At 42.0% G+C, this 15,893-nt stretch overlaps 1 protein-coding gene across 3 annotated transcripts in view; it reads left to right on the forward strand.

Moving 5' to 3' along the window:
* Nucleotides 1–15,893, forward strand: part of LOC102693267 (E3 ubiquitin-protein ligase TRIM9) — a 54,863-nt gene that overhangs the window by 21,366 nt on the left and 17,604 nt on the right. For all 3 annotated transcript variants that reach the window (XR_011181715.1, XM_015345013.2, XM_015345020.2), the window contains exons 4-5: nucleotides 5,148–5,258; nucleotides 13,994–14,147. Coding sequence is in view for 2 of the 3 variants with exons in the window: in XM_015345013.2 (XP_015200499.2) it covers nucleotides 5,148–5,258; nucleotides 13,994–14,147 (265 nt within the window). In the remaining variant the exon portion in view is untranslated. The remainder of the gene's footprint in view (nucleotides 1–5,147; nucleotides 5,259–13,993; nucleotides 14,148–15,893) is intronic.

The following is a 15,893-nucleotide window of genomic DNA, read 5'->3' on the forward strand; positions in this document are numbered from 1 at the left end:
TTGATCAAGGTGAGATATGAGTCACTTACTCCTAACACTTAGTAATGCAGTCTAGATGTCCATCTGGCACTCCCTAGACAGATAGGCGCCAATGGATGACCATTGATCATGATAGCCAGGCTTAGCTAAGTGCATCCCCCTTTGGGAGCTGTCCTTATCAAAAGAAAACATCTTGCATGAATGGTTTCTGTGTGGCTGCACCACAGAGATGAACAGAGAAATGGGGCCTCATTTGGGAAGGCTCAGAACACTTAATTCTTTCTTATTAATAAGCCTCGCCGCTACACACCTGTGAGGCAGAGTGGGAGTCACTGACTGTGGGCTCCTGCAGAGGACAGTGAAAAGAAGGACTGGGGAGAGGGGAGAGACAAAATAATATGTACAGGCTGGGGCTGTAGGTGTGGTAGCATGGATGTTCAACCAGAAATCAAGAGTGAAGGGAGTGAGGTGAACTGAGTGGGCTAGATTAGGAAGAGAGAGCGAAGCGGGACAAAGCTGCCTTGGAGACCACTGCTGCAGTTGCTCAGTTTCTGAGAGGCTTGCAGACATCAGCAGACCTGAAAGAAAAATGCAGATGGTATAGTGGGCACAGAGCTGCTTATTTTTCAGTGGAGTTCTGAGGCTAGAGAGGTGAGAGTAGCTGTGGTCCTTGTGGACCACAATGAAGGTAAGTTCCCAGAAAAGCCAAGTGTGAGATGAATTGGTACTTTGATGAGTTCTCGAATAGTGTGGTATTCCTCCAGTATAGTGGAGTTCACTGTGTTCAGCCAGTAAATTATTATGTGCAGGGGAGTGGAAATGAGACAATTCCATCTGAAAGTCTGTTCAGTAACACCATTCAGTATCCTGAAACACTGAATAAGGTCACAGTTTACTTTATTATAGTTTGCTAGAACAGCAAGAGCCTGTACATGAAATGAACTTCAGGACTGACCAGTAATTAGATTATTTAAAATGCAATCATGGGTCCATTCCTATACTGATTTGTACTGAAGCCAGAGACTAAAAGTGAAAGCAGTGGAGGGGAATATCATCTTGAACTCAGATTTTTAACAGGTTTCTTTCTATTGTAATACTCATTTGAAGATGATACCTCATGAGGTCTACAATGTGTTTTAATAATGACTATTTGAAGGAGGTGGATGCCATGTCACTCCTGGCAGGGATATTTCCATTACATGGGACAAAGACCGAAAAACTCTACCCATAGGTGTTCTAGCTTTTGTTTGTTCTTGTTTTTCCATGTTGTTTTCCTCTCCCTATGATGCTCCATGTTGAGAAGCAGCTGGTTGAGCAGCAGCTGTTTTTGCTAGAAAACTTAGTTTTAATGACAGAATGTTATAAGAGAAACAAAGTGGAATTACACTGAACAAGACAGGCATGAAGAAAAGTAAATGAAAAAAGTAGAAAAAAAGTCCTTAATTTTTGTTAAAAAAATGAAAAACTAAAAAGGCGTTCCTCACCGTGCCTCAGGTTTTCAGGTTTGATTTAACAGCCTTTCATAAATACATAAATCCATTAAGGATGACGTTTATTACTTAGTTTTCTCTTGCACAATAGTCCAAGCTATTTTATTTTTCTGACAGCACAGTGATGAATACTGTATGTTTTCTGTTTCTTATTCACTTCTTCTGAGTCATTAATCTGCGAGGATCACTCACTCCATCACCCCCGCACAAGCTCTTGGTGAATATTAATTTTCTGTTATTTGTCTGTTCAAAGGGTCCTTCACAGACTCTAAATGACATCTAGACAGATGATGTATGACTAGTGAATTAGTGAATTAGTGACTAGTGAATTAATATGCAGAAATCTTCTTGTTTTGTATGTTACTATAAGAGAGATCACTTTATTAGCCATATACAATTTCTTGCATTAGGAATTTGTCTTTTCGCATACCCCAGCTTGCCCTCCATAAAATATTTTTTTTATAAGATCAAGAAGCTCGGGGTCATTTATACAGCACTCCTGGAGCAGCTGGGGTTAAAGGCCTTGCTTAGGGACCGAATAGAGTAGGATTCCTCTGCTGGTTGCAGGATTTGAAACACCAACCTTCCAGCCATAGGCACAGATCCTTAGCCACACTGCCACTGCGATCATCCACACTAATTCTAAGGAAAAGAAGCATTATTCATTTTGTACATTAGAATCTGTCTTTCAAGTTTAATCTGTAAATAAGGCTGAGGTTGATTTTTTCTCTTTATTTCACTTTTCTGGAATATTTTGGTGAATTTAAGGTAAGGGGTTTTCTCTGTTTAAATTACTGGGAATTGTTAGGTCAGGAGTGTCCTCAATGCTGAACCTGAAGGGCTGGAACGTCTGCAGGTTTTCCAGGTCTCTTTGAAGCAGCAGCACCTGAAGATCTGTTGAATTGGTGCAATTAATCCAATAAAGACCTGATTGAGGTTTTTAATAGCCCAGCTGGACTGAAAGCTCTAAGGTTCAGGGTTGAGGACTTCTAGGTTAGGTAATTAGGTAATTAGGAGACTTGCATGAAAGGATTCGTTGTTCCAGACATGAAGGCCACACAGAGGGGGTGGTGCAGGTCAGATGTGAGCAAAAGGAACCAACTGTGGTTGTATTTGATGTTAACTATAACTATATATGAGGTCTGTTCGGTGCTAAAAGATGCACTTCATAATTTTACTATCCAAACTACAAATTAGACTGTAAACAGGATCATTCTGCTAATTTATTAATTAAGCTGTCCCTCTGTCAATAGTTTTGTTTTAAATCAATTTTGAGCAGTGATACGATTGACTTTCACTTGATTGTTTGCAATATTTGCTCCACTTGCATCAGAAACAATTTATGCAATGTGTACTACTTCTGAAAATCTAAAGATGTACAGTACATATAAAACTCTTTGAATGTCTAAATCAGGGGTGGAGAACCTTTTTTCTGCCAAGGGCCATTTGGATATTTATAACATCATTCGCGGGCCATACAAAATTATCAATTTAAAAATTAGCCTGCAATATTTGGTCAAATATTTAATTAACTCACCCCTAATGTGATGGCTGGAACTGCCTCTCTTTGGCGAGGCGTGTGATGTTAGCTTGTATTGATGATGTTGCTGCTTTTTCAGGCTTGCGTTGGTCAGTCTGGAGCGCAGTCGATCAAACAGCCACTTGCTATCATTGAGTTCCCTGACAGGTTTTCTCTTCACCTCCATGAACTGCTTGACTTCATCCTGCAGTTCGTAAAACACAGTGTGTTAACACTTTCGCAATGTGTACACTCCCAGCCTGCCTGGCACTGACTGCCCTCGTCACCGCAATACAGGCAGACGGGCTCCGGGCAGCCAGCAAGAAGCATACTTGTCTGTCCGGTCATGTACTCGTATGTGTCCTGTCTATCCCGTAATGGATGTTCGTTGCTTGTCCCTCAAAATTTACATTATTATTATGATTCACTTAATATAAATTTATGTTGCTATGAAAAAAGCTCCTAGATTTATTGAATTTCAAGTCCCGCCTGCGTAAGGCTGGGCGGTATGGCCAAAAACATTATCACGATAAAAAATTTCATATCAGTCGATATCGATAATTATCACGATAAATGTCAAATCATTATTTCTTTCAAGTTTAAAGGCAGATTTTTTTCTCCTGAGTGAAAGTTGAAAAAACCAGACAGTTAATTGGTGAATTAAACAACTCTAAATACTCGCGCAGTATTTAGTGCGCATGCGCGTATCATGCGTAAAGCATGAACATTTATCGAACTTTTGTTAAAATTATATCGAGGAAAATTATATTGCGATAATTATCGTTATCGAATTATCACTAGGCTCTTCGCCTGCGGTTGCATTGGCAGGGCCAGACCAAATGATTTTGCGGGCCGTATCCCCACCCCTGGTCTAAATGAAAGTTGTGAGTGAAGTTGGAATAGCATAAGGTCATTATTTTTTAAAACATTCAGATGCTGTACTACATATTGCTTATTTTGTAGGCTGCTATACTGCCAGTTGGCAGATTTGTGTTTGGAAATCAAGCAGAGGACTTAAATGAGCCCCGGCATTTATTTCCCACTCAAGCATCGCTGACAGTGAGGAGCCACCCAGGCTTGTTGTGGCAGACTGGCAGCAGTGGCATTACTGTGGGTTCACTACTGGAAGCACAGCCTCATGAGTTTGATTTTGTGATGATCTTACATGAACAAATGATTCCTGTAGGAGCTCATTCCCTTGAATACTAATCTGTAAGAGCTGTACTAGTGACAGCACAGTGTGTGGCAGGAAACCAAATAGTGACTCACAGGACTTGGGTAGTTTTGGTTGCAAAATCGTTAGCTCGGTAACACCACGCGACATGGACATGTTTTTCTGAACTGAGACACAGCTAAGACATTATCACAGTTATTGTCTCATGGCATTTGAATACATTTTCTAACATTTGGGAGCTCAGTTTTAAATTATGCAGTGTTTTATGTTGTCTAGGTTTGGTACTCACAAGATTAGGACATGACCTCCATTAACATTTGCAGACAATATCATAACATAATGATTTAAACTGACATACCTGTAGAAATAGTGACAATCATACTCAATCATTTGAAGAAATCAAACCATAACAAATGATATACAAATGATAAATTTGAATATTAAAAATGATTATTTTTTTTTGAAAAGTGGATAGCACCTTTAAGATGCTTAGCAGATGGCCATATCCACTGTAAGTTGTGTAGGTTGTAATGAATATATAGGCAGGAAGATTGCTTCCCTAAATTAGCCTTATTTCTTGGAAACAAAAGCTTGTACTGGGTAACAAGAATTCTATTTTTGTTCAAATATGCCAGGGCTCCACAACCAATTAATGAAAGGCACAGCAAAAGCTGTGACTTCCCTAGAGAGCTGCTAAACTGTTATATCTGGATTACAAGAGGCGCTGCTCAATTAAACAATAAATATTTGTACATCTCAGTTTCGTATTGTAAAGCTGTCTCCCAAGAGCTCCACATCAATGACTTTTGCCTTCTGTCTCCCGTCTTCGCTCAGATGTTTATTGGGTTGTAAGCCTAACACTCTGAAGAACTGTCAATTCATTAAGCTTTAATTCTCATTCTGGGATGATTACCTTCATTCCCATTAGTGAGGGAATGAATGTGAATCAGCCTCACGAATTGATTATTTTTGTCCTCTTTCCCAGGTTGTAAGAGACCAGATCACACACTGTACTATGAAGCTGCGGCAGACCACGGGGCTGATGGAGTACTGTCTGGAGGTGCTCAAAGAGAACGACCCCAGTGGCTTCCTACAGGTACTGTAGACAGATCTTTTTACCTTCTTTCTAAAAATATTTTTGTATAAACTTGCTGCAATTTTAGTTCCAATGCACAAGGGATAATTGTCTCCTTGAAGTTTTAGACAGTTAAAATTCTTATCTGAGTCATTGTATGAGTCATTATCTGAGTTAATGTTTAGGTAATAATAACAGGATGGTTGGGAATTTTGTACTCCTTTGTCTTTGTCTTCTTTTTTTTTGTCAGACCTAATTTTCCCCCAGAATGTAATTTGAACATTTGTCCCTATCTTCACAATATGTGTTTGAAGTGCAATCTGAAACTATAATAACAACCATTTAGTTTTCAGTTTATGATGATCTGTTCAGATACAGTATGTCTCTGATTGTAACACAAGGTTCTTGATGTACAGTAACTGCCTGCAGCTTTAAATTGTGCTGTGAACAATATTCAAAATACAAAAGGTTTAAACGAACCTGGCGAATTTAAAGAATACACTGGTTCCTTTGATTTGCCACCCCCTTTAGGATCAATGAAAAGTAGGGTTTTCCATTAGTATTTTCCATTCTTTCTTCTTTTTGGAAGCAGTGAGAGTGGGATTCTAGCCCCTAACTGAGGACTAACCTCATGTGGTAGTAAGATACCACTGATGAAATTAATTTATAATTCAGTGGTATCAAACAAATTGTTCTAATAGATTTCAGATATAATAAAAGATTATAAGATAATTCTAAGATAAAAGATCTACTGTATATTCCTATATTAGGAGTTATAATGCACAATTTAAGCATCAGGACTTCATTGATTCAAAGTGAATTTTTTGCTAGCTGGTACTCATTTTTGTTTTTTGCTCCATTTCTGTTGGTAGAAATGGTTGCAGCAGAATGCATTTCCTTATACTGTAGCTCTGTTCCCCTTTATTACATTCATATTTGGCTAATCTTCCCTTTACAGTACTAACATCTAAGAAGTGGTTCTTTTTCTGTGTGTTAAATAGAAGGTTAATAAAATTGAGACAAAATCCTGGTCCATCAGGGATTCTGTTATATCTAGGAAATTTAAAAATTAATGAAGAATTGACTGTTGTATCATTTACTGCAGTGCAAATCTTTTATTTTCCAGAGCTCACTGCAAACTGCTGAAATAACAAAACTATCAACTGACTCAGCAAAAGACAATGGCTTTAGATTAATTCTTGACTGGTGGAAAAAGGGACCTTAAGATTTTCATATTCTTGGTTACTTTAAGGGAATCCAGGCAGAAGAATTACTAGATAAATCCTATAACTTAAATAATGTTTGACAAATTCTCAAATTCAGATATCTTTATGCCCCAAGCATCCTGATGTTTCAGTGTTTGTTGCCTTGTAAAAAACACTTCTCATTCCCATCATATCCCAGTTTGTTGAATTACAAATTACACACATTTTTAAATTAATATTTTGAATACAATAATTTTTCATAGTAAACTGATTACTTTTGCAAGCTATGGATACAACTGTACTGAATATTTGATCCAGGCTTGATGATTGACCCACATGTTCAAAATATTGTAAAAACATCATTCATCTGTAACAAACAGTTCTTTCCGGACCCTATCTGGACGATACGATCCAGGGAAAAGTGAAGAAACACGGGGGAAAAAGTCATGCAGGATACGGGAATAAAAACAGGGGGGCGTGTCCAAGGAGTGCTGGTGGTCGGGGAAGGTGTAGCGAGGCAAACAATCCGGGGAGGAGTCCAAAGAGAAGTCCTGTTACGAACCCTGCCTCCCGGCAACGGAGGAGGCAGAAGTAGGCGTAGCCCCTATCTATCAGTTCACCTATCAGTTTTCCCATTCACCACCACACCCCCGTCTCATCCTACTTAAACACCTGTCCTTCCCTACCTCGTTGCTCAGTATTGGTTTTCCCTATCGAGCTTCCTGGTTGCGCTTCTTCTACTCTGTGTTTGTCTTGGATTTCGGCTTACGGTTTTTCCCTTTGGACTTCGGCTTTTCGGATCTCGGCTTGGATTGGTACTTTCGCTCTGTTTTGGATTACTGGCTACCTCTGGATTCTCGGATTGCTCTACGGACTACGACTTCGGATTACTCTTCGGCTTCGGTACACGTTCCCTTAGGATATCTTGCTTCCCCTGGACTCTCGGCTCGTTCCTACGTTTACGGTTTGCTTTCGGATTACGACTTGTTCGCTCCTGCAAGTGGGTTCACTCACTCGTTCGGTCCCTATTACCGAACTCGTAACAGAATACTGAGCCATTTAACATGGACCCAGCAGAGCAACAGGAGATTCGCTCGGCTTTGGATCAGCACGGACAAGCCTTACTCCAGCTCCAGGCTTCTGTCCAACAGATCTCTGCGCACCTGTCTGCAATGCCGCCCATCAGCAATCTAGGAAGCAATGCTGGAGCTGCCGCTTCGGCTCCGCCCCCGCCAGCTGCTACACCTGCCCCTCGACCTCTTCCACTAACTCCACCTGACAGGTTTGACGGCAACCCTACCAAATGTCGGGGCTTCTTAGCACAGTGTGCGCTGGTTTTCAGGCTCCATCCGGAAACTTTTTTTTCTCCTCAGGACAAGATCGCCTTCATAGTTTCACTGCTAACCGGCCGCGCTCTGGAATGGGCTACTGCTCTGCTTGATCGCGGGGCTCCTGAAATTCAGGATTATGATCTTTTTTTAGAAAAATTTAAGGGGGTTTTTTGTCGCCCCGTAGTTGGCCAAGACTCTGCATTCCGCCTCTCCTCCATCCACCAAGGCCGCCGGTCTGTACATGATTATGCTATTGATTTTCGAGTAGCGGCAGCAGAGACTCACTGGGACGATGAGGTCCTTATTTTTCTTTTCCGTCAAGGACTCAGTGAAGAAATTAAGGACCATCTGGTAAATATGCCACAATTGGGCAATACCTTGGAGGAAGTTATTTCACAGGTTTTGCAATTAGAACTCAGAATTCGTCATAGGAGTGCTGAGAGATCCCGGTCCTCTATACTAGAGGCTCCTCGGCTATCACCTTTCAGATCTGCTGACTCGGAACAACCTATGGAAATAGCCCGCACCCGGTTAACCCCTGAAGAACGTGAGAGGCGCCAACGAGAGGGTCGCTGCCTGTACTGTGGGAAACTTGGACAGTTTAAAGCGGCCTGCCCTGCTGCATACTCGTCCTTGAGGCGCCGCCCACCTTCTCGGAATCCTAATGTGAGTGAGACTACTCAATTCCCTCAGTTTTCCTCAGGATTTTTTATTTTTTCTACCCTATTCTGGGATAATGAAAGGAGACCTCTTCTTGCTTTTATAGACTCGGGGGCGGCAGGAAACTTTATAGACGCCTCCGTCGCTCGAGCTTGGAAATTACCCTTGACCCTGGTGTCCACCCCTCTTCGTGTCCAGTCTATTGATGGCTCCCCCGTATCTCCAGGACTTATTAGGTGGCAAACGGAAATTATAAGCCTGCAGATAGGCGCCACCCATGTCGAAGACATCTGGTTTTATCTCCTGGAGACTCCAACTCATCCTCTGGTACTAGGATTTCCTTGGCTACAGCCGCATGACCCACACATTTCTTGGTCCCGTAAAGAGATTGTAGCTTGGGGACCCAGATGTATTAGAAAATGCTGTCACCTACCAGTGAAAATAGCACTCATGGCGACGTCCCCTTCAGGGGTTCCTACCATACCCCCTCAATACTCTGATCTTCAGGAAGCCTTTAATGAGCAGGAGGCCTTGACCCTCCCCCCTCATCGACCATACGATTGCGCCATTGACCTTTTGCCTGGTACTATCCCTCCCAAAGGTCGTATTTTTCCACTCTCCAATTCTGAGTCTGAGGCCCTGAAAGTCTATATACAAGATTCTCTGAAGGCTGGGCTTATACGTCCATCCACTTCACCAGCATGTGCCAGTTTTTTTTTTGTGGAAAAGAAGGATGGTGGGCTCCGTCCCTGCATCGACTATCGTGGCCTCAATGAGATCACCATCAAGAATCGGTACCCTTTGCCTTTAATTCCAGCAGCACTTGAGTCGGTGCATGGAGCCAAGATCTTTACTAAACTGGATTTACGAGGGGCCTATAACCTAATCCGCATTCGGGAGGGGGATGAATGGAAGACGGCATTTATGACAACCCATGGACATTACAAATATTTGGTCATGCCCTTTGGTTTGGTTAATGCTCCAGCAGTGTTTCAATCTTTTATTAATGACATCTTTCGGGATCTCCTACAAATATTTGTATTGGTTTATCTAGATGACATATTAATTTTTTCTGATTCCTTCCAGGATCATGTTCTCCATGTCAGAGAAGTACTCTCCCGGCTCATTAAGAATAAGCTATATGTCAAACTAGAGAAGTGTACCTTCCATGCTTTGAGGATTCACTTTTTAGGGTACGTCATCTCGCCGGAGGGGGTGGAAATGGATTCGAGTAAAGTCTCGGCGATTACTGATTGGCCCACTCCCAAGAATCTAAAACACATTCAACGATTTCTCGGCTTTGCTAACTTTTACAGGAAGTTTATTCGAAATTTCAGCTCGGTGGTCACTCCCATAACCTCTTTGACCCGTAAAGGACCTAAACAAGGCAAATGGACCCCTCAAGCCGAAGAAGCATTTCAGCATCTGAAACACCTGTTCACTACAGCCCCCATCCTAAAACACCCTGATCCAACTTTGCCCTTTGTGGTCGAAGTGGATGCTTCTGGCCATGGTGTGGGTGCTGTTCTCTCCCAACGTCATGGAGAAAAACAGATTCTTCATCCCTGTGCCTTCTTCTCTAAGAAGCTATCACCTGCCCAAATGAACTACGACGTCGGTAACCGTGAGCTCTTGGCCATTAAGCTGGCATTGGAGGAATGGAGGCACTGGTTAGAGGGTGCTCATCACCCTTTTTTAATTTACACTGATCATAAAAACCTGGAGTATCTGCAGTCGGCCAAACATCTTTGTCCTCGCCAGGCTAGGTGGTCCCTTTTTTTTTCCAGATTTAATTTCTTGATCACCTACACTCCAGGTTCCAAGAACGTCAAGGCAGACGCCCTTTCACGGATCCACGACCCCCCTGAGTCCGAATTGATTCCAGAACCCATCATCCCGTCTGGTAAGTTCCTGGCAGCTGTAAGGTGGGACATTGAGGTAATTGTTCGACGAGCCTTGGTAGGACAGACGGTACCTCCTCAGTGCCCTCAGGACAAGTTATTTGTCTCTAATTCCGTCAGATCGGCAGTTTTACAATGGGGACATGACTCCCGCTTCGCCGGACACCCTGGATTCCACCGTACCTTGGATTTCATCTCCAGAGACTTCTGGTGGCCATCTATCTCTCAGTAGATTTTATTACTGACCTTCCACCCAGCCATGGACACACAACTATTATGGTGGTGGTAGACCGTTTTTCCAAGTCTGCCCATTTTATTCCCCTACCATCCTTACCGACAGCTCGAGAACTAGCAGAATTGTTTGTACAACATATCTTCCGACTGCATGGCATCCCTAAGGATATTGTTTCTGATAGGGGCCCCCAGTTTGTCTCCCGATTTTGGAGGGCCTTCTGTAAGTCGCTGGGCGCCTCAGTCTCACTTACCTCAGCTTATCACCCTCAGGCCAACGGACAGACTGAACGAATGAATCAGGAACTGCTGACCTATTTACGGACTTATATCTCCTCTACCCATGACAATTGGGTGTCTTTGCTCCCATGGGCAGAGTATGCACACAATTCTCTGTATACCACAGCTACCAGCATGTCTCCCTTTAAGTGTGCTTTAGGTTATCAGCCTCCTCTTATCCCTGACTCCCACCACAACACAGAGGTACCTTCGGTTCAGGACTACATCTCTAAACTGAAGACCTTCTGGAGGAAGGCCAAAGCCACCCTTCTTCGCACCTCAGCTCAGCGGAAGAAGGTGACTGATGGGCGCCGTCGTCTCCCACCCAGACTTCGACGTGGTCAGTTTGTTTGGTTATCTACTCGTAACCTTCCTCTTAAGCAACCTTCTGGCAAGCTTGCTCCCAGGTACATTGGTCCTTTTCGTGTCCTCGCCCAGATCACCCCTGTGACTTACCGACTGGCCTTGCCTCCTACCCTTCGGATCCACCCTACTTTCCATGTTTCCCTCCTTAAACCCTTTCACAGATCCACCCTGTCTAAACCGCAAAAAAAAACCCACCGCCTCGAGTAATTGATGGACTCCCTGCTTACACAGTCAATAAAATCCTGGATTCCCGATGGTCTACAATATCTCGTCGAATGGGAAGGCTACGGTCCGGAGGAGCGCTCGTGGGTCTCGGAGAAGGATATTCTGGACCCCAACCTCATCCAAGACTTCCACCTTAACTTCCCGGATCGTCCCTTTAGGGCGTCAGGAGCCGCCCGTAGAGGGGGGGGTAATGTTACGAACCCTGCCTCCCGGCAACGGAGGAGGCAGAAGTAGGCGTAGCCCCTATCTATCAGTTCACCTATCAGTTTTCCCATTCACCACCACACCCCCGTCTCATCCTACTTAAACACCTGTCCTTCCCTACCTCGTTGCTCAGTATTGTTTTCCCTATCGAGCTTCCTGGTTGCGCTTCTTCTACTCTGTGTTTGTCTTGGATTTCGGCTTACGGTTTTTCCCTTTGGACTTCGGCTTTTCGGATCTCGGCTTGGATTGGTACTTTCGCTCTGTTTTGGATTACTGGCTACCTCTGGATTCTCGGATTGCTCTACGGACTACGACTTCGGATTACTCTTCGGCTTCGGTACACGTTCCCTTAGAATATCTTGCTTCCCCTGGACTCTCGGCTCGTTCCTACGTTTACGGTTTGCTTTCGGATTATGACTTGGCTTTGTTCGCTCCTGCAAGTGGGTTCACTCACTCGTTCGGTCCCTATTACCGAACTCGTAACAGAATACTGAGCCATTTAACATGGACCCAGCAGAGCAACAGGAGATTCGCTCGGCTTTGGATCAGCATGGACAAGCCGTACTCCAGCTCCAGGCTTCTGTCCAACAGATCTCTGCGCACCTGTCTGCAATGCCGACAGGAGATTAAAAATCAGAACCAGGTCAGGACCGGCAGGGGGAACAGGAATAGGAACAGAAACAGAAACTTAAAACCATGATGGAGCCAGACGCATCCAGGACCCAGGCTCGCATGATACGGAAACCAATGCTGAGCCCAGATTGGCGTCTGCATCTGGCTTTTAAGGGGGAACTGAAAAGGGTCTGGAACAAAGAACAGGTGTGGGGAATGAGGCAAACAAGGAAGGGCTGGAGCGCCCTTAAGAGGAGGGGTTTGCGATCGTGACATCATCCATCTCAGTAGTATTGCCAGGCTACCTACGTTGTTTCTGACTGTAGCAGAAAAACCTGGTCAACACATTCATCTTTTCTAGAATTGTTTACTGCAATGCCCTACTTGCTGGGGTATCTACAGTAAATCCACACTGAACAAAGCATGTAATCACATTACTCCTTTCCTGGAGTCCTTGCACTGGCTTCCTGTCAGGTTTCATGTCAACTTCAAAATCCTCATGCTCACAGATATGGGTCTACATGTTTTGGCACCTCAGTACCTGACTTATTATCTGCCTACTGCCCACCTCACTAAATAAATTGTAAGGAATTATTATTTCCTAATCCCTTGTTTTCATATATGCTAATTGTGTTATCTCCTGTCCTTGTTATAGTTCTTTTGTTGGAAGTGTTTTTTGTACTTTTACTGTAAAGCACTGTGAGAAGCTACTTTTAAAGGCACTAAATAAAAATATGTTATAAATTAAAATTATATTGTTACAAATATATTATATGTAATACAAATATATTACGACTATATTACAATATAAAAATGGAGCCATTGAAAGCATGGTCAGTAGTTATTTAGCATGGTTAAACATATCTGCTGTATTATTGTGTCATCAATATACTGTACTGTACATAGAAGACCCCTTGCATTATTGTACATGTAATGACGTAATCAGATTGATTATGGAAAATAGTGGTGACTAACTGGTGGTGGCTAATGTTACTGTTAACACGTTTACATTTTTTTCTCTTTTTAAAATATTGTAATCACCAGATTTCACTCGACATAAGGAGAATCTCATTTAAATGCTTTGATTACAAGATTCTCTGATTTTTCCTTCATTTTCTATTTACAGTATGCTTTGTTTTTAGTATCAACTACATATAATTTAAAAATCCTTGTCTGAATATTAAATAATAAATTTCTTCAGCACATTTTATACACCACATTTTTTATTGATAGCTCTCAATACTGTTGAATTGTTTTTTAAAACAACATACAGTATAGGACCATTGTGTAAACTAGCCTATAAATTTATATTAGAATGAACATTAAATTCACACAGCAATACTTTAATATCCACAGAAGTGTGCTATTGCGAACCAATAGTATTTTCAATAATGGTTAAAAACATATCTAGAAATGATCAAGTGTTCTGTAGTACTGCTTCCTTTATATGAGTATTATCATTATTATATTTCATATGAGGATGGAGATTTAAACCCCGTTCTTTCTAGATGCACAATCAGCCCTTTTCTGTCTGAAATAAAATGCAATGGAGTAGTACCCTGGAGAGTAAAGTGTTGACTGTGTCCCCTATTGTGTGTTACTGATTCACTTTCTGGAATGGAGTAGTACCCTGGAGAGTAATGTGTTGAATGTGTCCCCTATTGTGTGTTACTGATTCACTTTCTGGAATGGAGTCGAACCCTGGAGAGTATTGTGTGTTACTGATTCACTTTTGTCTCTAGATCTCAGATGCCCTGATCAAGCGGGTGCAGTCATCGCAGGAGCAGTGGGTGAAAGGGGCGCTGGAGCCCAAAGTGTGCCCCGAATTTGACCTGTCCCTCAACAGTGAACCCCTGCTGCAGTCTGTACACCAGCTGGACTTCATTCAGGTCAAATGTGAGTGTCATTTTTCTTTCTTCATACCAAGATATTTCATTAGCATTCAAATATCTTTTATTACTGCTCATGTATCATGTGAGCAATGTTCCCTCTAATTTGTAATGGCCTGTGTGTGCCAAAATTTCGAGTTGTGCAATTTTTTTTCTAGTGACAAAAACTTGTGCACACTAAATTCAGTGTATTTAAAATTGATCCAAAAGACTGGGACAGTGATTCAATGAGCCCAGACATAGAGACTGAGTGTTGAGCGAGCATGAGAAGTGAGGTACGAGACTATGAGAGCATAGATATCGATTATCGAGTAGCAATAATAATGCACACAGCCAAGTTGGGCCTCTTGCAGCCAGTCACATGTGGTCAATTTTGCATTTTTCAATTGACAACCATTTTGGTTTTATTATTATCATTTTTTAAATTTATTTTTTTGTGTGCAATTCAATTTCCTATGTGTTTTCATAACCTGTGTGTGCTTGAACACACGCGCACAGCTTAAAGGGAACATTGCATGTGAGCCATCTTATTTTCTGAAACAACTTGCTTAGTGCTCTTTTGTGGTTTAGTAGTATCACAAAAACAGCAGAGCAGGCTAAGGCATGTTGTTCAACCCTGGTCAGTGTCATTAGCTTACCATGACCAACAAATCCTTATGTGCAACTTCATAAGTTTGTGGTGTACAGTTTTTCTCAGGGTTGGGTGGTCCTGAGGTTTCACTGAATTGCCAGGCAACAGCAGACACCTGAGCTGTGCAATCAGCAGTGTGTGAAAGGTAAGGGTGGTTGATGGTGAAGGTTCCAGAGGATACCTCTTATCTCAGTTTACTCTATTATCTATCTCAAGATGTTGATCTGAGCTGAGATGATTAGGAAAACTATAAATAAGGTAACATATTTTACATGAGCAGCTGCTCTCACTATTTATGGGTCAGTCCAGCTTCCTACTCAGTCTTTTCCATTTGCAGGCCAAGGAAATGTCTACTTTACCTGTACAATTCCCACATGACTTTCTCCTTTGTTGGACCCAAACATTTGTAAAATAAGCCAAATAATAACTTTTTGGTTAGTTTATATTGCAGCATGAACTTTCCAAGGACTGTTGTGTTTTAGTCAAGAAATTAAAATCTGTTAGTGTTTAAGATGGAGTGATTACTTTTAGTTTTAAAGTTTGGTTCACTTTTGGAAGACCCTGCTTGACTGTGACACCTAATATAAATGAGTGGTGTTTATTCGTTGTAATAAAATAACGGTATCACAAACTTACATGTATCCTTCCTACATCAGTGCAACAGTCCCACTCAAAGTCTATCTTTTGGTATCTCTTGACATACTGAGGCCAACAAAACACTCTTGATTTCATAAAACAGGAAAAAATACACAAGGAACCAGGTCTGGTGAACAGGGTGAGGGGCTCATTACTTGAACCCCCAGGTTTTAGATATCCTCTGCAGACACAACAAGCAGGTGTAGTGTCCTGATGGATAGTCCATATTGTGTGTGCTTACTGGCCACTTCTTCTGGATTGTCCACTTCAGAAGGACCTTGAATACAGGTGCAAAGATCACACCAAACACACTTTTGTCCCTTTGGCACACAGTGATCTAGTGATGCGAGGGTTGTAATTAACTGTAACTGAGTTTTAGGAATCAATCAAACATAATACTTTACTGTCTCATACACAGATTGTAAGGATACAGTATACAATATAATTATGATGCAATTTATTGACAATAAAAACATGCATAACAAA

This window comes from Lepisosteus oculatus, chromosome 2, assembly GCF_040954835.1.
Source record: "Lepisosteus oculatus isolate fLepOcu1 chromosome 2, fLepOcu1.hap2, whole genome shotgun sequence".
Classification (NCBI taxonomy): Eukaryota; Metazoa; Chordata; class Actinopteri; order Semionotiformes; family Lepisosteidae; genus Lepisosteus; species Lepisosteus oculatus.